This window comes from Camarhynchus parvulus, chromosome 13, assembly GCF_901933205.1.
Source record: "Camarhynchus parvulus chromosome 13, STF_HiC, whole genome shotgun sequence".
In the NCBI taxonomy this organism is placed as follows: Eukaryota; Metazoa; Chordata; class Aves; order Passeriformes; family Thraupidae; genus Camarhynchus; species Camarhynchus parvulus.
Window position 1 is genome coordinate 3115866 of NC_044583.1, and position 25596 is coordinate 3141461.

A 25596-nucleotide genomic window follows, 5' to 3' on the forward strand; every position below is an offset into this window, starting at 1 on the left:
GGCAAGAGAAGAGGCAGAAATGGCTGCTGTGAAAATGGCCCTTGGGATCTTTCTGCGATATAACCTGCCTGATTCCCAATTTTGTTACAAGATTCTAGAGCTGAAAAAAACCAGTTTTGTGATGAACAATCCCAGAGGCCCAGCCAGCCCTTAACTTGGTCATGTTCCAGTAAAAATCCAGACCTCTGAACTGGAGACTTTTGCATATGACACCTGCTCTTGGATCCACTGCCAGAATAACCTCCTGGTTATCACTTGGCAGCTCCCACATTGCCATAATCCAGGGAAGACAGCCCTGCCCTTTCAATGCACTGTACAGAATCATTTCTATTAACTGCTCTCACCACAGACCTCGTATATTCCAGCCCTACACTTGTCCCCTGATGGCCCTTCACCACCCACATGTCCCTCTTTTGGACACCACCCCCATGTCCCTCTTTTGAACACTCCCTAACAGCTTTAGATCTTTCTTGTGGTGCCCAGAACTGACCCAGGGGTCGAGGTGAGGCCACCCCAGCCCAGAGCAGAGTGGGACAATGCCCTTCCATGCCCAGCTGGCCATGCTGGCCCTGATGCCCCCCAGGACATGGTTGTCCCTCCCAGCTTGCAGGGACTCATGTTCAACTTGCCATCACAAGTTTGCTGTTCTGGTGGAGTGTGGATCCTGCCAGAGAAGGACATGATGGAAACCAGGACTTTCTTGCCTCTGCACTGCAGTCTTTCTGCAAAGTTTTTCTGAAACTTTATTTGATGGAATGTGAATTTTTTGACAGCTATATGTTGCCATGGGAGGAAATGTGTGGGCAAAAGCTGCACTCCCAAAACTGCAGGTGCTGAGGGTGGCTACAAGCAAAAGGTGGGAATTTCTCTATTAAAAATTTTGGGTTTTTTTCCATGAGTTCATGGGGCTGAAAGTAGAGAGCATCATTCCCTGGTGGATCTTGCAGTTGGACTGCAGAGCTGTGACCTCCCTGAGATCAGCAGGGCCAATGCTGGGGGCTTCTGAGAAAGTGAAAGACCTCTAGGCAGCATAGCCACAATGAAAGGAAAATGGGGCTTTGACAAACAATAGATGCCATGGGATAAACCAGAAAGGAGGAAAAGGGATTCAGTTAATGCAAATTGCAACACAAACACTCAATCTTTGGCTCTGTTTCCCTAATTTTTTTTTTTTTAGCCAACCATTTCCTGCATAGATGCAGGAACTAACCTACCTTCAGGAGGACAATAATGGGTTCTTCTCCAGCTCTACCATGGATTGATGACCTTGGATGACTTCCCCCTTTAATTCTCCACTCCAGTGGGAAGAGCAAGACTCCACACCTTTTTGTAAAGTACTTTAAAATTCAGGGAGAACATGCATCATACAAGCATCAACGTGCAGATGATGACAAATGATTTCTCATCAGGAACAAATAGTTGACTGCTCATTAGTAAAACATCAGACCAGGTTCTCCTATACCCAGAATAGGTCATTACAGCAATTCCCCAAAGGGGAGTAAAGGAAAAAATGGGGAAACTCAGAGGTGATGCAGGATGACAGCAATGTCCTGGTGCCTTGGTCCATCTGTCAGCTCTTCCTGACCCACACTGACCCAGGAGAGTGGACAGTCCATGGGTCAGGGCAGAGCAGCTCCACGCTGTGCTTGGCCCAGCCACACATTCCTGCCATTAACCCTAAGGATAGGTGGTCAAAGCACTGATGAGCTCCAGTGCAGTCAGCTAACCCAATCCGCAGGCTCTAAGTGGTTTCCCAGACTTCAGCTGTGTCCCAGAAGTTTTCCAGCTGCCCTTCTGCTTTGAATATAGCGTGTGACTTGTCCCTTGTGCATTCAGCCTCCCAAAAGACTCATCTGCTCTCCAAGTGAATATGTTTAGAGTACGAGATCACGGACTCTGTATGCAGACCCCAGTCAGGTTGCATCATCTCCAAATCCTCAGCCTGCCATTTCTACCAATTCATGCCCTAGTACCTTAAAATAATTGCACTTCCAGTGATTGCAGCAGCATTCTCTGACCACCCTTAGTTTCCTCTTGAACTTGCAGCCTCTGCCAGGGACCCACCTACCAGGCAAATATGATTCCCCTGAAACCTGAGAGACTTGCAGCTATCCAAGACCTGACTGCATTGCTCAGGGGCTCCTGGGACCTGCTTGGGACAGGCTCCCCGAGCTCTCCGGACAGCAGCAGCCTGCACGGACACTTCCTCTGCAACACCTTCAGCTGGGCTTTTTGAAGCAATGCTGCTGCTTCTTGCTGGGGCTCTTGAGTGAAACAAACCACCAGCCTTTTATAGAGAAGCCTGCTGAACAGCAGAGAAACAAAGCAGGAGGGATACCTGCTGTCAGCCCACGCCCCGCGTGGCTCCCCAGCTCTGCTGCCCACGCTCCAGACAGCGCTGGGAACACAGCTCAGCACAGAGCCTGCACGGGGCCAGAGCTAGGAGGTGATCCCCAGGCCACCTTGGCCACTCTGTCCCTTCACAGCTCCTCTTCAGAAGGCCACACTCCTCTGGGACAACCCCTGCTGCTCTTCTTCAGCCCCTCCTGCTTGCAGCATGTCTCCTGCCCCGGGGTGGGTGCACAGGCAGGGCTGTAAAATTCACAGCAGGCATCAACCCCTGCTGGCTACAACACAGAGCCCTGGCTGATTTCTGGGGGCAAAGGGAAGCATCCACACCCCTCCTGCAGGAATGGCACGGGAAGAACCTCTCCTCATCCTAGTGACCTGTCATTCCCCCTAAGCCCCCAGCCTGCAGAACCCCATGGAGGTCTAGAAACCTGCAGAGGCATAAAATCGCTGTGGACAGCACACCAGTGTGAGTGTCCCTCAGCCTGGAGAGTTCTCCTGTGAGCCAGGCTGCCAGAAGAGAGGACTCAGGGACTCATGTTCAGGTTTGTCACAGGCACTTGAGAATTGGATGACACTTGTACCTTTTGTCTCACACTGCTGTTCCTGTCACCCAGGTGCTGGTAACACCTGCCACAGGCGCAGTGGAGAGCAGAGCTCAGTGCCATGCCCACTTTCAGACACACAGCTGCCACCTGCTAGCCCAGGGACTGCCAGAGCTGGCCATGCTGCCAGGGACTTCCAGGGCACACCAGCCTCCCAGACAAGCCTGGCTCTGCAGCATCCCCAGGCTGCTGTACTTGCCCTAAGTTACCTCAGGGAACTCTGCCATAAGTGCTGCAACTCGCAAATGGGAGCACAACCAGCTCCTCTCAAGATCCCCAAAAACTTCTCCTTCACTTTAGTGGCTCTGTGAGCAGACACTGGCTCTAATCACAGCTTTCTGAATTTGCAACAGGAAAAAAAACTGTGTGAGAAGTCCAGAGAGAAAAAAAAAAAAAAGAGTAAAAAGTTATAAACAAGGAAAAAATGTGCGAGAAACCCAAAGACAAGCAGGAGTGGAAAGCCACAGTCAGCCATGAGAGCAGCTGCAGCTCCTTAAACTGATGAGTTACACACGGAGCCGAGTAACTCGAACCAAGGAGCCTCGAAAACAACACACACGAACCCGCACCGAGCCGCCCTTACCCGAACTGCTCCTCTGCCTCGTCGGCACTCAGCGCTTCCGAGGATCCCAGCACGCTGTGCCACCGCTGCTTGCTGAGGGCCCCGCTGGCTCTCCGGGGGCTGGGGGAGCCCCTGTCCCCGAGCTCGGGGCTGCTGGGGCCGGCAGTGTCCCGGTGCTCCCGCCCCACGCCGTTGGCCAGCCCTGCCCGCTCCGCACGGCCGCCCTCGCTGGCAGCGCCTTGTCCCTGCTCGCTGAGCCGCTCGGCCGCCTCTGTCACCGCTGCCACATGTTCGTCCCGCTGCTCCCCCTCCGCCCGGGAGGGCTGAGCGTCGTGCCGGGGGCTGGCTCTGCCGCTGGCGGGCTCCGCGGGCTGGCTCGGCGGCTCGTCCCCATCGCTGAGGGCCGGCGGGGACGGCTGCGGGCCCGGGGAGGGCGGCTCGCCCTCATCGGCGGCGCTGCATGGCAAGGGGCTGCTCTCGCTCATGGTCCGCTGGTGGGATCCCTCCCCGCGCTCAGCTCAGCCTCGCTGCTGCCTGCGAGGGAAAAGAAAGCACAGCGTGGGCATGGCGAGGGGATGGGAAGGCAGGTTGAAGCCCCCACCCCACCTCACATCCTCCGTGTAAAAGCAGGGAACGGCTATTCTGGTGTTTGAAGGCCCAGTGCTCTTTACCGAGGGCAGTGAGATGGGAGAGGAAAAGCTCCTGTTGTGGTGCTGAGCCATTGGAGCCCAGGCACCCAACTTTCCTGCTGCTGCCATAACTCCAGAGGGCCTCAGAACAGGGGATGTGTCCCACCCAGGCTGTTAGTGCCCAGGGCTGGGGACAGTAAAGTGGACATCGGGAGGGGATGGGAAGGCAGGTGGAAGCCCCCAACCCACCTCACATCCTCAGTGTAAAAGCAGGGAAGGACTATTCTGGTGTTTGGTGCTTTTGAAGGCCCAGTGCTCTTTACTCAGGGCAGTGAGATGGGAGAGGAAAAGCTGTTGTGGTGCTGAGCCACCCACCTTCCCTGCTGCTGCCATAACCCCAGAGGGCCTAAGAACAGGGGATGTGTCCTGCCCAGGCTTAACCTCGGCCTACTCTTCCTATTAGCCACGTCGAGCTTGGCAGTATACTCCATCCTATGATCAGGCTGAGCTTCTAATTCAAAATACGCCCTGATTGGGGCACTACGGGCAGTAGCTCAAACAATCTCCTATGAGGTGACCCTACCAATTGCCCTCCTCTCTGTTGTCCTCCTCAGTGGTAACTACCCCAGGGTTAGTGCCCAGGGCTGGGGACAGCAACGTGGCATGGCTGCATTTCCCAGACTCGCTGCTGGGATGCTATTCCCTCGCATTCCCTGCCCTCCAGAAAGAGGAGAAATAGGTGAAACAGGCAATAAGAGTGATTTATTCTTTTCTAACCGTTCTAAGCAGCTGTGCTGTGCCAACCTGTGTGATTCTCCCTGCTGAGTTAGCATTTCTGCAGAGCATCTTGCCTGCCAGAGCACCACTTCTCTTTTCCCAACACACAAGTACTGCTGAAGGGTGTCACAAGCTGCCAGCTAAAACTCTGGCAAAAGTGTCCTGATTGAATATTCCCTGGGATGCTCTCTCTGTAGGGCAAGGGAAGGACACTGTTTTGCACTGATATAAGTAGTTTTTTTGACAAAAAGGCACTTTACTGGCAAATAGACCAATTGATGCAAAGTCTGCAAGGTCTTACAAGCACCATCCTCAGCCCCACAGTGCTGTGCAAGCTTTACTCCATCATAACCCTCCCACAGCTGCAGTCAAATGCCACCAGAAATGATCTTTTCTGGAAGCAGGAGTATTCTGCATGGCATCCAGGCTGAGCCAATGTAACAGCTGATTTTGGTTTTAAGCAATATGTGTCTTCACAGATATTTTTAAAATATTATCTGTCTTCATAAGTCTGTTCAGCCTGGAGGAGAGAAAACTCCAGGGAGACCTTAGAGCCCATTCCAGAACCTAAAGGGACTCAGAGCTGGAGAGGGACTTTGATAAGGGCGTGAAGTGACAGGACAAGGACAAATAGCTTCACACTGACAGAGGGCAGGGCTGCATTAGAGATTAGGAAGAAATTCTTGCCTGGGAGGGTGGTGAGGCCCTGGCACAGGGTGCCCAGAGCAGCTGTGGCTGCCCTTGGATCCCTGGAAGTGTCCAAGGCCAGGCTGGACAGGGCTTGGAGCAACCTGGGACGGTGGAAGGTGTCCCTGCCCAGGGCAGGGGGTGGGAGAATAATCTCTGAGGTCCCTTCCAACCCAAACCATTTGGTGATGTGACTGTGATTCACCTGCACAGGAAGCCTGGCTAATCAGTGCCAGCAGGCAGACAGGACTCTGGGGTTTTCCCCCTAACTCGGTTCCTAACTCACATCTGAAGCAGATCATTCACATTCCCTGCCTCAGTTTCCCTCTCAGTAAGCCATCACCTTTGAGCAGCCAGGAGGGTGCCCAGGTTCAGCAACAGACTCTGAGTGCTCCCACTTGCTGAGCTGAAGCTTTCACTAGCAGTAAAGTTCCTAATTGCTGCGCCAGGTCAGTTCTTGTTAACAAGGGGTGCAGAACTGCAGCTGCCTCTGCTCCTACAGAGCACCTCTCACCTGTGGAGATGTCAGCAGCCCCTCCCTGCTGCTGCTTCCTCTGCACCTGAGTAAGGGAGAGGAGGGATTTGGACCCAAAACACCCCTCCGTGGCCTGGGTAAGGGCAGAACTACATAGTACATGCTGAGCTGCTGCTGAGCAGGCCAGATCCCAAGGGGAGCCCCAATTCCTGCCTGGCTTTGCTCCCGTCCCACAGCCCAGGCAATCCTGGACACAGAGATCTGGCCCGTGTCCTGCTCCCCACGGCTGGGACGTGTGATGGGCTGGGGAGTTCAGAGTCCCATAGCATGGCTTTGGGGTGAAGCACTCCTTGAGGGCTGCATGTGCCACAGTCCTGAGATGGGGCAGGTCCCTCCTGGAGGCAGTGCTGGCAGTTTTACCTCTTCTCCAGGTGCATCCGTGTGCATCCCTCGCTGTCACAGCGCGCGCGGCATGGCCACACTATCGCAGCCGGGCGCTCCCGATCCCTGCACGGCCCCTGCCTGCAACAAGGGATCACAGAGAGTGAGAGCCAGGCCAGAGAGGAGAATCCTGCTGCTTTTCTGCCTCCCTGCTGCTGCTCCTCATCGGGCTGCTTCCCAGACCCATCCCATGGCTCCTTGGCAGAGCACTGCAAGAGCTTTTTCCTCAGCGTGCTCTGGTTCTCTGGGGTTTTCAGACATGGCAGTGCAAGAGTATTCCTTACACAGGGCTTCGGACATCTTTCCTTACAAAGCCCCCCCAGCCAGATAAAGTGGAGCAAAGGGACTCTTGTGGTTGCAGGTTTCAGGAGAAATTTGCCAATGTGAGCCCACAGAAGGTCCAGTTTCACCCATCAGATCCATGGAGTGAGATACCCGAGTTTTGGACTGATCCCCCCAACAAACAAGAGTCATGGTAAAGGTTTTTGAGTAAATGCAAGCAAATCCAAGCTATCAAGTGATTGATGTAGCAACATGTCTCTTGCAGAGTGTTTTGCACAACGCAGGGACAGTGACGTGTCCCCCTGAGGTGACCCCAGGCTGGGGGAGCATGTCAGGTCACCACAGAGGGTGTGTCCCCTACAGACAGCTGCCTGAGCTCACAGGCCAGACTTGCACAGAGTTGATGGAGATAAACAGACAGGACAGCACTGCCTGTGTGCTGCTAGAGGTGATGGGTGGGTCAGGGCCCAGATGTGCCACCTGCTTTCCTGTGGTTAGAAAGAGCCCATGGAGCAGCTTGGCAGCAGATGTCTGTGTCGAGTCCCTGCAGAGGGATCTGCTTATACCCTCTCTTGGACTTGCCCTTGCAGGCCTTCAGCTTCATTCTCCACTAGCCTGACAAGAGAAAGGCCAGCCTAGACTTCCTGGGTCACCAGCACATCAGCCTCCTGTAGCCCAGAATCCCATCTGCAGGAGCTGAGGGCAAAACAAGCCCCTGGGACAGTCCTCAGATTCATACATGTGGGCCAAGTCTCCTCTAGCCTGTTCATCTGCCATCCCACATTAAGAGGGAAAAGCTGTAAATCTCTTTCCCACCAAATCCAGGAGAGAAAATCAGTCCCAGCACTTGGTGTTCCGATGCACTGACAGCAGGGCCCAGCCAATGCAGCATCTTCCAGGAATTTATTTGTAAAACAACCAACACTCTCCTGAGCACAACCGCACTGTGACCTCAAAAAATACTGAAAACCTAACCAGGGCCAAATTTTGACTTTCTCAAAGTGAAGGTATAATACAGACATGTAAGACATGCAACACTGAGCCACTGCTCAAATCTTTGGAGGAATCTTCCCAGCAAAACTTTGCTGGCCTTTTTCTTAATATGAGATGAATAATGGGGGGGGGGGGTGTTGAGTGAAATTTTTTAAAAACAGCCAGAAGGCTTTGAGCTGAAATTCTCCACCTCCCTGCCATCCATCCAAAAACTCCAGTAGGAACCACCCAAGCTGAATTCCAGTCCAGCAGTTCAAGCTGGGCACAGCTGTATGCAACCAGAAAACAGGAAACTCAAAGCAGTTAGGAGATGAGTCTGAGTAAGAAATGTTGACAAACCTTAATGTGTGGTGTCCCAGCCATCCCTCCTAACTTTAAGTAACTTACATTATTTATATTAAAAGAAAAAAAAAACACCACAATTTTTTTATTACATATAAACTACTACAGTTGTTAAGCATTACACTACTGTTTCACCCTCCGTGAAGTCTCACTGGAATGTTTGTGGTCTGGAAGGAGTGCTGAGGAATCAATAGTTAAAGCCTTAGTCATGTTCCTCCTTGGCCTGGGCTCCTGCTGGAGAAGAGGCACCAGGGAAACCCTGGCAGGATGTGTGCACAGACTATTGCTGACCTGGGAAGGCCATCAGCTTCCAGGGTGACAAAACTGGGAGCTGAGCACAGCCAGGAGGAGAAATCCAGGCTTCTTGCAGCGTCCTGACCCTTGAGGTTTGTGGGTCTCCCATTGCACACACCTGCTTAGGGGCTGCTGTGTGCACCCAAAGCCTGCAGACAAGCTGAGGGTGTAGCAACCCATGACAAACTCCCAACAAGTCACCAACCACTTGATTTTTGCTTGCAGTGGCAGTCACTTGAAGCACACACAGGTTGTGAGTGGCTGAGGCTTCCCAGAATCTCCAGAGGAACTGCCATACTGGGTTGTGACACTCTGTGGCTCTGATCAGAGCTCTTCATGGTGATGCCTTGCACTGGAGTCATGCAGCCAACTCCTGCCACACTCCCAGCTCATCCTGTGTCAGCTGCAGAGGGTCTCCCCACCCTACAGCTCATCTGTGACCTGCTGCCTCCCCACCTGTGTGGGGAAGGTGGAAGAGCAAAGGGAGGAGCAGATAGGCTGGAAGACAGAGCAAAGGGAGGAGCAGACAAGATTTTCCACAGCTTGAAAAACCTGGAAGAAAAAACGGTGGTGGAACAGCTGGTTGCAACTGTCCACATTTGCCTCCAGCAGACAGCTGAAAGGTCACCAGCTCTGGACAAAGCCCAAACCCAGACTCTCAACACTGTTCTGTTTGCTCTGGAAAGCACCAAAGTGCAGCTCAGCCTCTGAAGGTACCACAGCTTGAACCAGGCTGTGGGGAGAGGACACACTGCAGCACTGGGGTGAGGGACAGGGGGGTGTTCCGAGGTCCCTGTGGGGCTCCTCTGACTGTCCCAAAGCTGTACAGCCTGGCTGCCTTGGGCTGCAGGCTGACATTCCCCCAGTCCCTCCTCATTTCATTCTGTGTCTGCTTTGCAAAGCGCTCTCTGAAGTAGGTAAGGGCTGAAAAGGGGTATGTGGGTTCCCATCTGTGGATTTTCACAAGTCTTGCCCTTTCTGCAGGCTCAGGCACTCTCTCAAGTGACTGCTCTTCCCTAGGTCCTGGGAACAGGGTGGGCACCCCTTGCATGTCCAGTGATCCCAGCCTCCCACAAACATAACCAGGGGTGGCATTCCAAACAGGGTCTGGCAGGAAAACAGATACATAAAAATCAGATAATGTGGCCCTGCTAGGTGTAGACAGTTGTTAAGCAGGATCCCCATGATTTGGAGCAGAGCAGCTCTGTAAGATCTCCATAAGTAGAAGAACATGGATTCTTGCTAGAAAGAGCACATTATTGCTGTAGGAGAGGCCGAGGGAAGCCAAGGCGTCCATGGTCCATGGCTAAGCATGGCTTTTTCTCCTTCCCAGAGCTGGGGCTTGGTGGGAGAGATGGGGCAGAAGCTGAAGGGACTGAGGATCCCATCTCATGCTGCCCTGGTTTGCAGGCCAGACTCAGCAAGCCAACAGCTATTACCTTCATTTATCAGAATTCCCCAGCATCAGCTCATCACTGTGAGTTTCCAGTGCCACAGAATAGCAATTCAGGACAGCCCCTCACTCCCTGCTCCAGCCCCACTCTGCCCTGGGTCCTGCACAGCTTCTGGACAAGGAGGGGACAGGGCAGGGCTGGTTGGGAGGGAAGGAGAGCAGAAATACCCCATCATGTGCTTTGGGATGATGCTGGATTTGCAGCAGGGCCAGCGAAGCCGGGCTGGCATCCACTGCAGGGAAGCACTGGTCCCAAAGAGGCCGGGCAGAGAAGCAGCAAAGTTTGCCCTGATTTTGTGAGGGGTTGGAAACCACACAGCAGCTCTTTCAGGGACTGGCCCTGGAAGTGTCCCAGCTTTTGTTGAAGCTGAATGGCTGGTGGGAAATGATTTATTTTTAATTTTCTTTCCTGCGTTAGGAACTGGAAAGGCTCCCACTTCAGTTTTGTGTAACCACTTGGCTGCTGGGACACAGGAAGGCTTGGGGAAGAATCCTGCTGCTTAGTCAAGCATGAGCTTTTCCTCAAGTTCATACTGAGCTGGGCTGCTTCCTGCAGCAGCCTTGCTTCTCCTTGCTGCTCTGCATCCCATTCCCTCTGGCCTAGTGAAGACAGAATCACGGAATGGTTTGGGTTGGAAGGGATGTTGAACTTCTTGGGCTAAAATGCCTGTAGTGACATCCTTTGCTGTGATGGACCATGTGCTCCGAGTTCCTGTCCCCTGTGAGCAGGAATGGAATGTGCCCAGGCTGTAGATGATGATGTCCAGGCTGCAGATCCCATCCATTTGATGTCCAGGCTGCAGATCCCATCCACAGCGTGGCTGCAGGACAGGGATGGATGTGCTTTTATCACCTGACTTTCAGTGGATTTATAAAAGGCAGGTGTCACAGGTTACCCTGCACGTGGGCACGGTCAGGGCTCTTTGAGGAGACAATCCTGTAGAGACATGGAGAGATCACAGCCATGATTCTTCTTTTTTGAAGCACATTTCTTCCTTCTTATGTCTCTGCTTTGACCTCTGCCCTTTCAACATGGCTGAAAATAAAAACCTTCTACCATTCTCGTTGTGAAAATCCTCAATTATTTCCCCCATGGGCTTGTTTTTTATATGATTATATGATTTTGAAGACTTCATTCTCATTCTCAGCCTCTCCTCTCCAGATTGTAGACCCTGCCTTCTTAGACTGTTCTCAGAAGCTTCTCCACCCCTTTGAGTATTTGCCTACCTTTTTCTGGATTTTCTCTAATTCTTTTACATCCATTGCTCTGTTACAGTCTGAACACAGGGAAAGCAGCATTGCATAGTGAGCTCAAGATGTGGAAACACCAAAGATTTGTGCAGCACCAAACTGCTCTGTACATCACCCCCTGCTCTGTACAGGAGTCCCTCCCTGGTGACACCAAGTTCTCAGTCACCTGCAGCATTTCTGCAGGCTGTGAGGACCAGGGTGGGCTGAGCCCTCAGCCACACACTGATGCCAGAGTTACACATCACAGAGCCCCTGGAGCACTCCTGGTCCTTGCTCATGGGCAATATGCTGTCCCAGTGGTTTCCATCCATCTCTGCCAGTGCAAACTGCAGCTCCTACATCCTTCACTTCCAATGTGGAAAAGAGGCCGTGGATAAAACATATCCCACAGACTAAAATAAACCAGCTACATGCTAAAAAAAGAGCCTTTGGGTAATCAGAAATCACTGTGCATGGAACATGCTTTTTCTTGAAACCAAATCCTACAGCTCCTTATTTTGAATTTTTATTAGCGTCCCTAGAGCAATTAGGACACATTGAGATCCAAATGACTCCTGCTAAACTTCATCCTGGGGAAACAACAGCAGCTTCTTGCTTATGGGAAACAATAAAGATGAATTTTAAAATCCTTAACAGCTTTTCTGTTTGCACTCTTTTGCAGTTATTAAAACCGGGAATAATAACAGAATATATTTGGTATTTTTTGCATGTTCCTTTCCTTGTAGTGACACCTTGGCTGGGCAGCACTTGGTGCACTGAGCCTTCCTCCAGCCCTGGGTGTGCACCATGATCTCAAACCTGTGAAAAGGGGTGAGAGCCTGGACTGTGCCCAGCTCTGGGCTTCTCAGGCCAGGAGGGACCTGGGGCTTCTGGAGCAGCTCCATGGGAGGCTGTGGAGCTGAAAAGGGGCCTGGAGCATCTCTGTGCCCAGGAAAGGCTGAGGGAGCTGGGGCTGCTCAGCCTGGAGAGGAGCCCCAGGGAGAGGGGACTCAGCCCTGGGCGCCCCTGTCTGTCCCTGCGTCCCTGTCTGTCCTTGTGTCCCCCAGTCTGTCCCTGTGTGCAGGGGTCAGAGCAGGCCCAGGCTGTGCTCCAGGCTCAGCAATGGCCCCGGAGCCACAGGCAGGGGCTGAGCCCAGCCCAGTCTGTCCCTGTGTACCCCTGTGTCCTCCAGTCTGTCCCTGTGTGTCCCTGTCTGTCCCTGTGTGTCCCTGTGTCCCCCAGTCTGTCCCTGTGTGTCCCAGTCTGTCCCTGTGCGCAGGCTCAGGGCAGCCCCAGGCTCTGCTCCAGGCCCAGCCATGGCCCCAGAGCCACGGGCAGGGCCTGAGCCCAGGAGCTGCCCCTGCCCAGGAGGCAGAGCTGCTGCCCTGGGCAGTGCCAGCCCTGAGCAGATAGGGCAGAGGCTGTGCAGTGTCCATCCCGGGGGATATTCCAGATATTTCTGTGCCCTGAGCTCTGGGATGGCCCCGCTGGAGCGGGGAGGTTGGAGCAGAGGAGCCCCTGTGGGCCCTTCCAACCTTCCCCAGCCTGTGGTTTTGTGTTCTGTGTTCTGTGGTTCTGTGTTTCTGTGGCTGCACCCTCACTTTACATCCTGGTGACCTGCTAGGAGTCACTTAAGCCTCCACAAAAAGTGGGCCAAAGCACAGGGACAATGAGCTGATGGGTCCCCCAGGAGAAGTGTGAGCTTGAGGCAGAAGGTCCAGGATGAGGATGAACATGGACCTGAATGTCCTTGTGTTCCAGCATGTCAGGTTTGGAATCTTCCCGGAATAGTCTCCTTTCAAATCCCACCCAGGGCCTCTCAGCTTGACTGTGGGAGGACAAAGATCCTGCTGCAGTCAGTGGAGTCTGTCTGATCCCCAGATCCTCCCTGCCTCAGGAACAAGCCCTGACCCCCTTGGAGACCTGGCAGGGCTCCCTGTGGATTGCTCCTGCAGAAACCCACTGCAATTCAGGAATCCTCCTGTGGCCCAGAGAGAACCAGGAGCCTCCAGAGAGGGAACAGCAAAGGAGGGCAGATTTTACTGCATCCTGTGGGAGGGAGGAGAAGGGCAGCTCCCAAGGGATGTTGTTCCAGCCTCTCCAGCACAATGCTCCCCACTCAGTGGGTCTGGCCAAGGAGGTTGTTTGCTGCAGGAGCCCATGGCACAGATCTCAAGCCTGCAGCTGTAAAAGGATCACAGTGATACCAAAGGATCCCAGCCAGCTCTTTGCTGGCATGGGAAAAAAAGTGGAGAAAAGGGGCAGAGGCCTTTTGTGCCCCGGCACGCTTCAGGCAGCTCCCAGAGCTCAGAGAAGATCTTGAGAGAAGGATGCCTGTTCAGGGTAACAGGTGAGTCCCAGCCTTGCCTTAGTGCAGAACAAACAGCTTGTAATCAGTCCATGCTGGGTTGAGTCCAACTCAAGACAGGAATTTTCAGGGGTTTTAGGCTCAGCTCAGAGTTGGCTCCATCCTCACTTGTACCTGTCTGCTCTGGTGCTCACCTGCTCTGGAAGGGGAGTTTATAGTCTGATTGTCTACAGGGTTGGGGTTTTTTTATATAAAACCAGGCTGTTTGTGGGGCCTTTCCACTCAGTTCTGTGCAGCATTGTAATTGAATTCATTAAAACCCAGCTTTCCCCACAGCCAGGGCTACCTTCCATAAAAATCCACAAGAGTTGCAACTGCTTCTCATAACCCATAAATGGAAACAGCTTCTTCCCCTCTCTTTCCCTCCCTTTGCTTGATCCTCCTTCCCCACATTCTCCCAGTACCCAAAATAATAAAACAGGGCTGGCAGCTGACTCAGACCCCAGAAAAGGAAATTCCTGCCATGCTGTCTGTCTACACTAAACCCATGCAACGCCTCGCTGCAGGATTTCAGGAGGCAGCAGGCGAGCCCATCCTGCTTGTCCCCTTGGGAGAGAGACATCCAGAGGGATGGAGAGCAGAACTGCAGAACGAAAGGGAGTTTTGGAAGGGAGGCAAACTCCCTTCACACTCCAACACATCCATAACCCTCGGAGATGAGGACCAGGAACACATCAGACTCTGATGGGGATCCTCTGACCACAGAAGCTGGCAGACAATGTGTGCAGACAGATGGCTCCAGCCCAAGGCATGTGGGGACCAGCAGCTCTGAGAGTCCAGAATGTGCAGAGATGGCTGGGCACTGGCTTTGGGCTCCTTGGGAGCCCAGTGTGACCCAGAGAGCAGGGAGCAAGGTCTTCCTGAGCATCTCCCAAACCTGTCAGGAGAGGGGGACGACAGCAAACAGACTTTTGTGGGTGCTGACACCAGAGAAAGCTGGTTTGGAGCCAGCTGATGGTGTCCAAAGGTGACGGGCAGCAACCTGCAACACCAGATAACTCCTGACTCATCAGTGAGAGTGTGAAATCTCCCATTCTCTCCACACAGCACTTCTTCATCCACAGGGAACCACCAGAAACACCCTGCTGGCATTAGCGTGAGTGACAGAGCCTCTCTGGAAGCTGGAGGATGAAGGAGGGGATTCTCCTTTGAGAAAGAGAACAGCAAGCACTGTGGATGTCATTATATACATCTACAGACATCTCAAAAAGTCTGCATTTCCACCCTGGACCATCACCAGGTAAAAAGGAATAACTTCAGCCTCAGTGAGGAGGGTGACCAGGCTCCCTTGGCAGAGAGGAATGGTCCTTGTTTTGCCCAGCAGAGACTCAGCCCTGCTCTCCAAAGGGCTCTCCCTGCCCCTCAGTTAAGCATGATTTCTGCTTGCCAACACAGCTCTGTGCACAGTGTGATGGTCCCCACATCCTTGAGGGAAACACCTGCTTCAAGACTCTTGGATGCTCCTAAGGGTCACCATGTCAGCAATTCCAGCTGGCCTCCAAACCAGGAGCATTGGTACAAGGCACCCATGGACAGGGAGCAGGGACCTTGACTGCTGAAGATGTTTGAGTCCAGAAAAGGCTGTTGGGGAGTCCAGATAGGACGAACTGCTCTGACTGATTTCAGCACTAACACAGGATCAACCAGTGTCCACTTGGGACCTGAGGCGAGGCATCCATCTGTGAGGGGAACAGCTGGGTAACTGTCACACCAGGGGGGACATTCTCTGTTCATCTCAGTGCAGGCAAGGCAAGGCAAGGCAAGGCAAGGCAAGGCAAGGCAAGGCAAGGCAAGGCAAGGCAAGGCAAGGCAAGGCAAGGCAAGGCAAGGCAAGGCAAGGCAAGGCAAGGAAAGGAAAGGAAAGGAAAGGAAAGGAAAGGAAAGGAAAGGAAAGGAAAGGAAAGGAAAGGAAAGGAAAGGAAAGGAAAGGAAAGGAAAGGAAAGGAAAGGAAAGGAAAGGAAAGGAAAGGAAGAGCAGCTTCCCTCACCCCAATCAGACTGAGATGCACTTATTTGGCTTGAAAACACAGACTCAGCCAAGATTTCCTGACAGCCAACAGGGCTGAAACTTCCCTGCCTGAAATTAGAGGGTGTTAGGGCACGAAACGTGGCAATCCCACTAAAGTCAGCAGCTCCACTTGGGCATAAAGCTGTCTGCACAGAGGATCTGCAAGGAACAGCCTGAGAACATGAGATCTAATATGAAGGGACTTTAATACATCACCAGGACCAAGTCAAGACACTTGAGAGGCAAAGTGGAGAGAGGAAGCCACTACAGGAGAACAGACAGGACAATGGTGTAGGAAAATCACTGCTCTCAGACTAGGATGTGAACATCAGCCCTTTTCCTAGTGAGTACTTCACCCATAAGCTCACCTCAGGAGGCAGATTTAGCCCAAAATTTCCACTTTTCCTTTCAAAACTGCAGGAAACATTCTTGTAAAAGAAGCATGGGCCAAGTAAATCTTTCCAAGGCAAACAGATGATCACTGACTTTCTGAAAACTGCCTGTTAGCTGTAGAAAACCAAGGTAAGACCGACAGTTCATCATTCTTCCATGCTGGAGGAGTCTCTCACTCGTGTTCTCTGGAAAGGGTGTCTGTTTTGCAGGCAGCATGACCACTCTCTCCTTTCTCCAGCATCTTTCACTGAAGGGAAAATGGTCTGGGGCACACCTACGTTTTTGGTGGATCCATCAAATCTGTGTAATGATGTGCTGTCTGCTCAGTCTCCCAGGTTGCAGTCAGCAGGGTGTAGAAATGGCAGAAAATATAATTGCATTTTTATTCTCAGAACTTACAGGCCAGGGTGGAATCACTGAAGGAAAAGCAGGATTTCTGTGCTCTGTTAGGATGTGTTGAGTTATCATTATCTTTAACATGGCACAGGAGATGCTGCTCAGAACTTGGGTATACCAGAACTTGCTTGAATACATGGAAAAGCACTTTGAGTGAGAGTCAGCTCACCCAAATGTAGACATCTCCAGCTGAGCTCAGCCCCCAGGGTTCAGAGTCAGCAGAAAGGCTGGGTCTGATCTGCATCAGAAGACTTTGTTAAAGCAGAAGAATTCACTCTGCTGCTCTCTGCCCCCCAGCCTGAGTGCAGCCCCAGCTCTGATGCTTCTGCTGCAAACAGCCACATGAAAAGCATGGGGCTGCTGCCCAGTCCTGCTGAACACGGGCTGCAAACACTTCCACAGCAGCATCTGACTGTGACATGGCCAGATCTGGCCTCCCTAAGCATGAATGCCTCTGAGCAGCCTGAAATGTTGAAGCTGACTTGTTCTGAAAACACAGCAAGTTGTCCAGAAAGTGCAAGTGAAACCCTGGTGGAGCCATTTTGCAGCTCCTGTGCAGAGGCTGGGTCTGCCCTTAATGGATGTGCTGGACAACCATGGTGAGAGCAGCGGGATTTCCCTGAGGAAGGACTCTAACAGGCACACTCTAGACTGATGTAAAGGTGCTTTATAGGGACAAGGATGCTGCTTCTCCTCAGGGGAATTATAAAAAGAGCAAAAAGCTCATCAGGATGATGTAATTGCAGCAGGACAGTGTTTTAACCACACCTGCTCTGGACCAAAAGGTTCTCTCGACCTATGAGACACCCTGCACTAGGTTTTGTGGCAAGGGTAGAGCAGAGCTGCTATACCAGCCTGCAGTAGGGTCATTGTGCCTCTTAGCAGACTCTTTTAGGTGTTCTCAGGGCTTTTCTCCTGCTCCTTAGACACCTTTACATTTGGGCATCAAACAATGACTTTGGGAACTGATGAATTACGTGCTGGACTGAGGCTTTACTGAAGCACAGGGAGGCCAGAGGGGCCTGCCAGAAATCAGTGTGCTGTAAAGATGAAAGAGGTTCAGGAGATGAGTGCTGCTCAGCCTGGTGCAGCCCGTGACCCAATGACACAGTGGCACACGAGGAGTGGCAGCTGCGTTTGCTGCAGGGCACAAGTGTGCAAACTGCAGTGCTGTGCCTGACATGGGAATCTCTGCCTGTTACAGTGTGCAGAATCAAAGGGACAGTGTCCCCACAAGGTGCACTCCTTGCAGTTTGCTGCTATCTGGAGAGCAGTGGATTTCCTGCTCTTCTGCTTTCAGGAAATACCCAGCTCATAAAGCACAGGCTTCTGCTACAGGACCATTCCCTACATCTACCAGGTGCTGCTGGAATTTTGTGGCCACTTTTCTGCTCCCCTGCTCTGATGGCAGTAATAGTAACACATCTGCATTTTAGGTGTTGCTATCAAGCTGTGATCTTGCTGTGATCCTGCACATCCAAACCAGCCTTATTACTCTGCTCCTGGTCCCCAGGCAGCTCTGGATCAACATTCCCACCAGGCATTTTGGAATCACCTCCTCTTGGACTTACCCCAGCTCTCACAGCAGGGGCACACAGGAAATCCTGAACCTCTGCACACTCAACTCTCCCCATTCTTCCATGCAAAAATGAAAAGACTCTGGAGGAAGCCTGTAAGGGTGAAAGGAGGTAGGTCCAAAAGTCTGGGATAAAAATCTCTGGCTCTTTCCAGACAGTCTTATGGTTTGGGGAGAGGGATAAATCCCTCCCTGGTGTCCCATGGCTCCTGCAGAGGCAGGTGCCAGCTGTGCATGCCCCAAACACCCTTTCACCATGCTCAGGTGCTGTGCTTTAAGGATCACCTGCAGGAGAGGCAGGGGGGACAGGATGGGCTCTAGTGGCACACACCTGTCCCACCAGCCCCTAGAAAGGAGCCACCAAAGAAAACTGCCTCAGCTGCTGCAGCAAATTAATTCTCTGCACTTCTGCAAGGATAACCAGCCCCATGATTATCTGCTGCCTCTGTTTCCACACCCATGCATGGAAAAAGCTGCCCCCTGGGTTCTGGGGAAGAGGGAGGGCTTTCATGTTGAGAGAATACCAAAAGAGCTGGATAAACTGCCTTGAAAGGACACACAATGTCCTTTCCTGGAAAGGCAGGTTAACACTCCCAGCTGCAGGCAGGCAGCTCCTGTTTCCAAGCTCAGGACTCTGGTGAGGAGTGGCTTGAATAGCTGCCCTTGCCTGGTGCTGCTAACTTAGGAGGCAAAACCTAAATACTCATTAAGGCAGGACTTGGCAGAAACCCCATCCTCAATTACAAAAATCAATTCATTTTTTTTATGAGTCTGAAGCCTTTGGGGCCTTATAATCTAATTAAATAAAGCTTTCTCACGTTCCTCTTGCCTGCTCCCCTAGCTTCTGTTGTACCAGTAAAGACAAATATATATTTTTAATTTAGCAGAATTCTCCTGCATCGTGTATTCCCTTCTGGCCAGAAACCACTTCTGTTCCCCTGTGCCTGTGTCCTGCTTGGGCAGGCTGCATCCACAGCCTGATGGATTTTGTTCCTAGCAAGTGCCAAAGCTCCAGGCTCCCAGTTCTCCTCCATCCACTCCCACAGGCTGGGTACCAGTGCCTGTTTGAGGAGCAAATATGCAGAATCTGGGAAGGAGCAGAGCCCCACACAAGGTGAGCTCAGCACTGGGAGCAATGCCTTGTGACCGTGTTCACAGGGGTCTTAGGATGAGAGAAGAGATAAGAATCTGACTCCATGTTTCAGAAGGCTTGATTTATTATTTTATGATATGTATTATATTAAAACTATACTAAAAGAATAGAAGAAAGGATTTCATCAGAAGGCTAGCTAAGAATAGAAAAGGAAGAATGATAACAGAGGCTTCTGTCTCGGACAGAGAGTCCGAGCCAGCTGACTGTGATTGGCCATTAATTAGAAACAACCACATGAGACCAATCACAGATCCACCTGTTGTTGCATTCCACAGCAGCAGGTAATCATTGTTTACATTTTGTACCTGAGGCCTCTCAGCTTCTCAGGAGGAAAAATCCTAAGGAAATAATTTTTTATAAAAGATGTCTGTGACAGTGCCTCATGCCACACTGAGGGCCGGACTCATCCAAGGCTGCCAGGTCTGTCTACCCTGAGTTGGAAGGGACCCACAAGGATCATCTAGTCCAGCTCCTGCCCCTGCACAGGACAGCCCAGCAATCCCACCCTGTACCTGAGAATGTCATCCAAACCCTCCTTGCACTGCCAGGATGAGATGCTGCTTTAGGACATGCAAGGGGAGAGGCTGTGGGTGACCTGGAGAAAGTGCCACAGGGTCCCCAAATGGTTTGGTAGGAAAGGACCTTAAAGATCACCTCATTCCAAAGCCCTGCCATGGGCAGGGGCACCTTCCAGGGCCATCCTCTCTTCCTGTGTCCAGCACCAGCCAACAGCAAGTGGCCATGCACAGAGTGGGCAGAGATCTCTGTGAGTGTGCCCAGGCCCTGCTGGGGAGGAGGTGCAGGCAGCAGGTCCTGCTCTCTATATGGCAGCACCTGATGTTTCCCTGAGCTGGCCTCAGATCCCAGTTCTGGATCAGGTGCTGGAGGAAGGCTGGAAGGTACCACAGGGAACATCCTCTCCACTTCTATGAGGCTTTTGCATAGAACTGTGTGAAATTTTTTGGAAAAATTGTTCACTTGCTGAAAATTGCAATTATAGGTCAGCTAGACCTTACCTAGGGTTGTGATGCACTTGTGCTGAAACCACTGAAGAGCTGGATTTAAAAAAAACCCAAAAAGTTGCAAGAACAGAGCTTTTTGCCTTGACTTGGAACATATAAGCAAATCCAGAAAACAAAAAAAATGCAACCCTTCAATTTAGTTTGGTATCACAGCATTTCCCTACTATCTTAAAATTTTTTAAAGATTTAAAAGAAAAAAATATTTGGGTCAAATTTGTTTTTCCATATCAAGAAAATAATAGAGAGACAACTGCACATGGGGGAGGAGAAGCCAGAGAGGAGGCTGAGCTCACATCATTTTCCCTAGGCTTTTCAGTACGGTTGATGAACCGTGAGCAGATCAGGCACTGGGGTCTGATGTCAGTTTTCCTGCTTGATGCTGATCAGGAAAACTCAGAGGCACATGCTGTAACCCCCAGAAAGGGGACATCACTGGGGTTTGCTTTCCTAGGTTCTGCCTTTTGAGGGGGAATTCAGTTCTGAATTCTCAGCCAGGCCACAGGGACAGGAGAGCTCAGCTGCATTGCCTGGGGGAGACAAGGATGGGCAGTGACCGTACAAGACACCAAATCCAGCTGTGAGCCCCCAGCCCAGCAAACACTTCATCCCAAAGGTCACAGAGCAGCCCTGTCCCCAGCATGTCCCTGCCACAGTCACAGCACATGGAAAGCTCCCAGAGACATTGGGGGCCTCTGCAGTGTGGAGCTGTCAGAGCTGGAGAGCACGAGACACAAAACCAGTGCACAAAGATTTTGCCAGACTGGGGCTTTGGGAGATCATCCTTGGAACCAGACCATGTCCCATGCTGTAGAGGAAGGCAGAAAATCCTGGGATGAATCCTGGGCTCATCCTGCTTGGAAGGAAGTATTGCCCCTTCCCTGCCCCTGCTGAGGTGTGTGACAGCAGCCACCAATGTCAGGGCATCCCACCAGCACCCCCTTTGCTGGGAGCCATGCAGGATGTCTCAGAGAAGAAGAGAAGACAGCAGAGGATGAGGCAAGGCTGGTGGCACCACAGAGGTGACACCCTGAGCAGCTCCCATGGCACCCCTGAGTGGTGCTGGGGAGATCCCTTCAGGTGTGGTCTCCTCTCTTGGGACCCAGTGTGAGCACAGCTCCTGGCCAGGACGTGGGGACATGGGGACAGTTCCTTCAAACAAGCTGACAGCAGACAGCCTGAGCCACCTGCCAGCCCTGCCTCTTCCACAGGCCCTTCAAAACCACAGAGCACAGAAACCACATGGGGAGTACGTGAGGTGACGAGAAGGAGGCAGAGGAAGGAGTGGAGGAAATGCAGTGCTGGTGAAGAGGTAGGTGACAAACCGTGTGCCCAGTGCCAGGCTGAGGCCCAGAGCCCAGAAAAAGCATGGAGAGCACAAGAAGGGGCTTGGGCTCAGCTGCAGAATGTCTGCTGGGGCTGCCTGCAGCTCCTTACTCCCTCTGGCCCTGCCTGGTGCAAGGGAGGGAGCACTGGGCCTGACCCAGTGATGGGCAGTGTTTGCTCTAGAGGAATCCCCAGTGTCCCCACCTGGGAGCTGAGCAGAGCTGGGTGCTGCCCAGGCTCAGGGCTATGGGCTGCAGGGAAGGACCTCCCCAGGCATCTCAGCCACTCCTGGAGCTCCTGCAGGAGCACAAAGGACAGCAGCGAGGACAAAGGGAGAGGTGGTTACTGTCCAGCTTGGACAGGTGAGAAGCCAGAACTGACCCTGTCCCTCTCACACCATAACCCCTCAGGGAAGAACCACGAGCCTCCAGTGCAGAATCCACCCCTGAACCACTCCTATGGCTCCATCCAGCCACTGAGAACCTGGATGCACTGGGCCTCCCATGGATCCTGGCCCAGCACATCCCTGGGAAAGGCATTTTCCTGCCAAAAGGGCAAGGAGGATGATTTCACCTCCAGCAAATCTGGCTAAGAGGTGTGCCCACAGCAGAGACTGTCAGGCAGCAGAGCAAGCAGCACCCACAGGGGATGTGGCCACTTCCACCAGCAGATCACCCACTCCAGGGACTGCTCACACTCAACCTCCAAGGAATTGCTGTGCCCACAGCCAGCACTTTGCTGGCAGTAGCCACAGCTCCCTCCCAGCCCAGGGAACATCCTGCTGGCAACTGCAGCAACCTGTGAGAGTCAGCAGGGCCACACACAGGTGTCTGTGTGTGAATTGAACAGGGAATTCCATTTCCTTCTGGCAGCAAGAACCAGCTCCAGCTTTGTGCAGAACCATGGACACCACATGGGGCTACTTCAGATTTCAAAGGAGACTTTTCACTCGAGTTGCTTTGGCATGGTGGCCTGACCTACCCAGCACTGTGTGCCTCAGGACAGGCACACCGCACACAAACCCATGGCATGGAAAGTTGTGGCACCGCTGGATGGAGGGAACTTCATTGCTGGGAAAACCCATGGAGGAAGAGGACAAAAAGGTGTTGGGTGATGGGATGGAGAGCAGAGAAGTGGGTTGAAGTCCAGAAGAGCAATTCAGGATATTTCAGCAGGGAGATGAGAGATGAGCAGCACCAGTGGGGAGAGCAGAAAGCCAAGACACCTGTGAGTGCTTCATGTGAAGAGCCACGTGATGGGCCACGCAAGGAGGACAGCCTGAGGTCAGAAAAGCAAATCCTCACCTTGGACAGTTCAGACTGGTCTGAAAGTGCTTGAGTCCCTCTTGCCACCCTCTGTGGAGCTCTCATGAGTGGCCTCAGCAAACACAGCCTCACCCCACCCACCTGGTCTCCATGGAGTGGAGTTACTGCTCCCCACCACCACCTCCCCATGCAAGCAGGGCACTGAGCAGGCCTGGTGGTCACACAGAGGTTCTTCCTGGCAGAGCTCCTGTGTCCCCTGCCCAACGCTGCCATTGTCACCTTGGCAAAGTCATTTAACCATGCCAAGCCTCAGTTTCCCCAGAGAATAATCCAGCCACATCCTAGGGTGGGCTGAAGGTGCTGAGACAGGAGGGAACTCAGTATTAGTGCAGAACTATTTGGCTTCCAACCTCACACCCCCAAAGAGATCTCCAGGGAAAACTACCCACTTCAACTCCACTTGTGCCTAACTTTCAGGGGGAAAAGAGGCCCAGAATGAGAACCATCCATTTTGTGAATTAGCCATCTCTCTGACATCCCCTCTGGACTCGGCCACCCACTTCCAGACTTTATCCATTGTTTGCTTGGACTTGAAAAATCACATTAAGGAAAATCCTAGTTGAATCACAGACTTTGGAACAGTTGCAATGGACAATTTGACAAGGACATGGGGATTTAACATATTTTTAAAGCAAAAATATCTAATGAGAATATGCTCCACTCCTGGCTAAAAACATTATCTACTGGCATGGGGGGAATTAAAGCCATAATGCCAGCTACTATAATGCAGGCCTGGAACTCCATGCAAATATTATCCTGATCCAAGACCTACAAAGCTCTGTTTATCCTAGTAATTAATTCTGTCTTATGTTTAGTGATACAATTAGAGAAACACTGCCATTCTGATGGGCTTGCTTCCACCAGTGCCTTTTACTATATTTACATGCCCACAATAGGCTTGGTCTCACAGAAAAGGGTGAAATTGCATTTATGGAGACAATGCCACATGCATTCCCAGAGCATTTTAGAGATGTAAAGTTAGGCTCCAAATTGCACGTTTATTGTGCGAGCACACAATGAGCTTAGATTAAATATTGACTAAAGCCAGCCTAACACCCAAAATAATGAAGATGAGCACAATAGTGTGATTTACTCCCAGCCACTAGAGAAATACACATCTGTAACATATAACATGCCCTTCCCACAGATATACTCTTTGTATTCTAGCTAGCCTTAGGCAGGAAAATTTCATTCTCATAAATTATGGATTTTCTTTCCCAACTGCCAACACATCCATATTACCAGTTGCAAAGCAAACAAATATAATAATTTAAATAATAATTTTTAAAAAGCCGTTGCTCTGACACAGTGAGGAGCAGGTGACTGGCTCCTTGAATCCTCAAAGTTGAGGCAGCAAAATGGAAGATAAACATGGCTAAAACCAGAGCATCCTTTCCCTTTTGTCCCCCAAGGTGTGGGAGCCAGCAGGGAGGTGTGGCCATGGCAGGTATCCTTTTAGAAAGTACTCCCAGCCCTAGCTGTGCTCAGAAAACTATCTGTCCTTCTCACGCCTTCCTCCTTCCCAGACTTGTGGAAGAAATTCAGGGAGAGGCAGACGTTAATAGAACAATTATGATAATAACCCAGCGCTGAGTGGGGGTAACACACACCCTTCCCAGCAGCTCGACCTCTAAATCCTCTAATACAGCACTGCTTCATTCAAGATTAAAAGAAATTGTAACCCAGCAGAGACAAAAAGACACAGGAGGCAAGGCAGGATCTCACTCGGCAGCAAAGCCCCACTCCAGTCCAGATGCAGTCATATCACTTCAGCTTCTCTGTACCATCTCCATGACAACCATGTAATTTGGATGCAATAACCACTGCCGAATTGATCTTTAAATGTAGCTTTGCTATAAAACATAATACTGAACGTGTCAGGCTCAGGATAAAGAGAGGTAGCCCCCTACCACTGAGGAGTGTGATTTAAGAGCCCCTCTTTAATTTTCAGCTTCAATAATTGCGTGTGTGAGTGGATTTTAAAGGCAGGAGCAGCAAACATCATTTGTGTGTGTGTGTAAGGCACGCTTTGGGGTAACACTGCCAATGAGACACCACACTGAGAGCTGGAAAATGTGTCAATGTATATCCAGAGAATGGGCATCTTCCCACATGCACACACACACGCACACACACGCACACACACACGTACCAGTCAGTCTCCAGCCTCTGAAGCACACAGCTGATGCATCAAATAATCCTAATAAGAACCAAACCCAGTATAACTAAGCAAAATAGGAGGGGGGATCGATGTACAGCATGACAATGAGAGCCGGGGAGCTCGCACTGGCACTTACCCGAGCAATGAGCTGTTTATTTTTTGGTCCCTTCACAAATGCAGCTCCCTTTTCTCTTCAACAATCCATGCAAAATAATCTGCAGTCCCACCGATGGAGGAGTGGCCCCGTCCCTCCCCCTCCGCCACCTTCCTAGACCTCCCTGTTATTGGCTTCCTTCTCCCTTCTCTCCTGCTCTCCCTCGCTCGCTGCCGATGGTTACACCTCCCAGCCTTCCCCCAAGGTGTCAAGAGACTGCTGGGGATCCAGCAGGCAGGGTGGGAGGGACGGGAGAGGGGGAGGAGGCAGGAGGCACGGTGAATGGAGCAGGGAAAGGATGGAATAAAGCTCCGGCAGAGCCCCCGGCAGGAGCAGACCCGCCGCTGCCGGGGAGGCTCCGCTCGCAGCGCAGGAGCTGCCAGGGGTGTCCCCGGAGTGCTGGGGCTTGTCCCCCCACGGGCACCTGCAGAGCGCTGAGGGATTGCTCTGCTTCCTGCCAGCAAATCCTCACCCTGCGAATCGACACTGGCTTCAAGTTTTGGGTTGAAATCCTGCCAAATGCTCTCAGTGTCTTTAACAACCGATGAGCTCCAAACGCAGCCGTGCAGCACTGGGAATGCCTCGAGGACCCACCTTG

At 51.9% G+C, this 25596-nt stretch overlaps 1 protein-coding gene across 1 annotated transcript in view; it reads right to left on the bottom strand.

Moving 5' to 3' along the window:
* The window catches only part of PSD2 (pleckstrin and Sec7 domain containing 2), a 55595-nt gene extending 30514 nt beyond the window's left edge, over positions 1–25081 (bottom strand). Inside the window, exons 1-3 of the mRNA XM_030957274.1 lie at positions 24981–25081; positions 6505–6606; positions 3538–4050 (exon numbers count right to left, since the gene is read on the bottom strand). Of these exons, the coding sequence (XP_030813134.1) occupies positions 3538–4001 (464 nt within the window). The 5' untranslated portion in view covers positions 4002–4050; positions 6505–6606; positions 24981–25081. The remainder of the gene's footprint in view (positions 1–3537; positions 4051–6504; positions 6607–24980) is intronic.
* Positions 25082–25596: the final 515 nt, after the last annotated feature.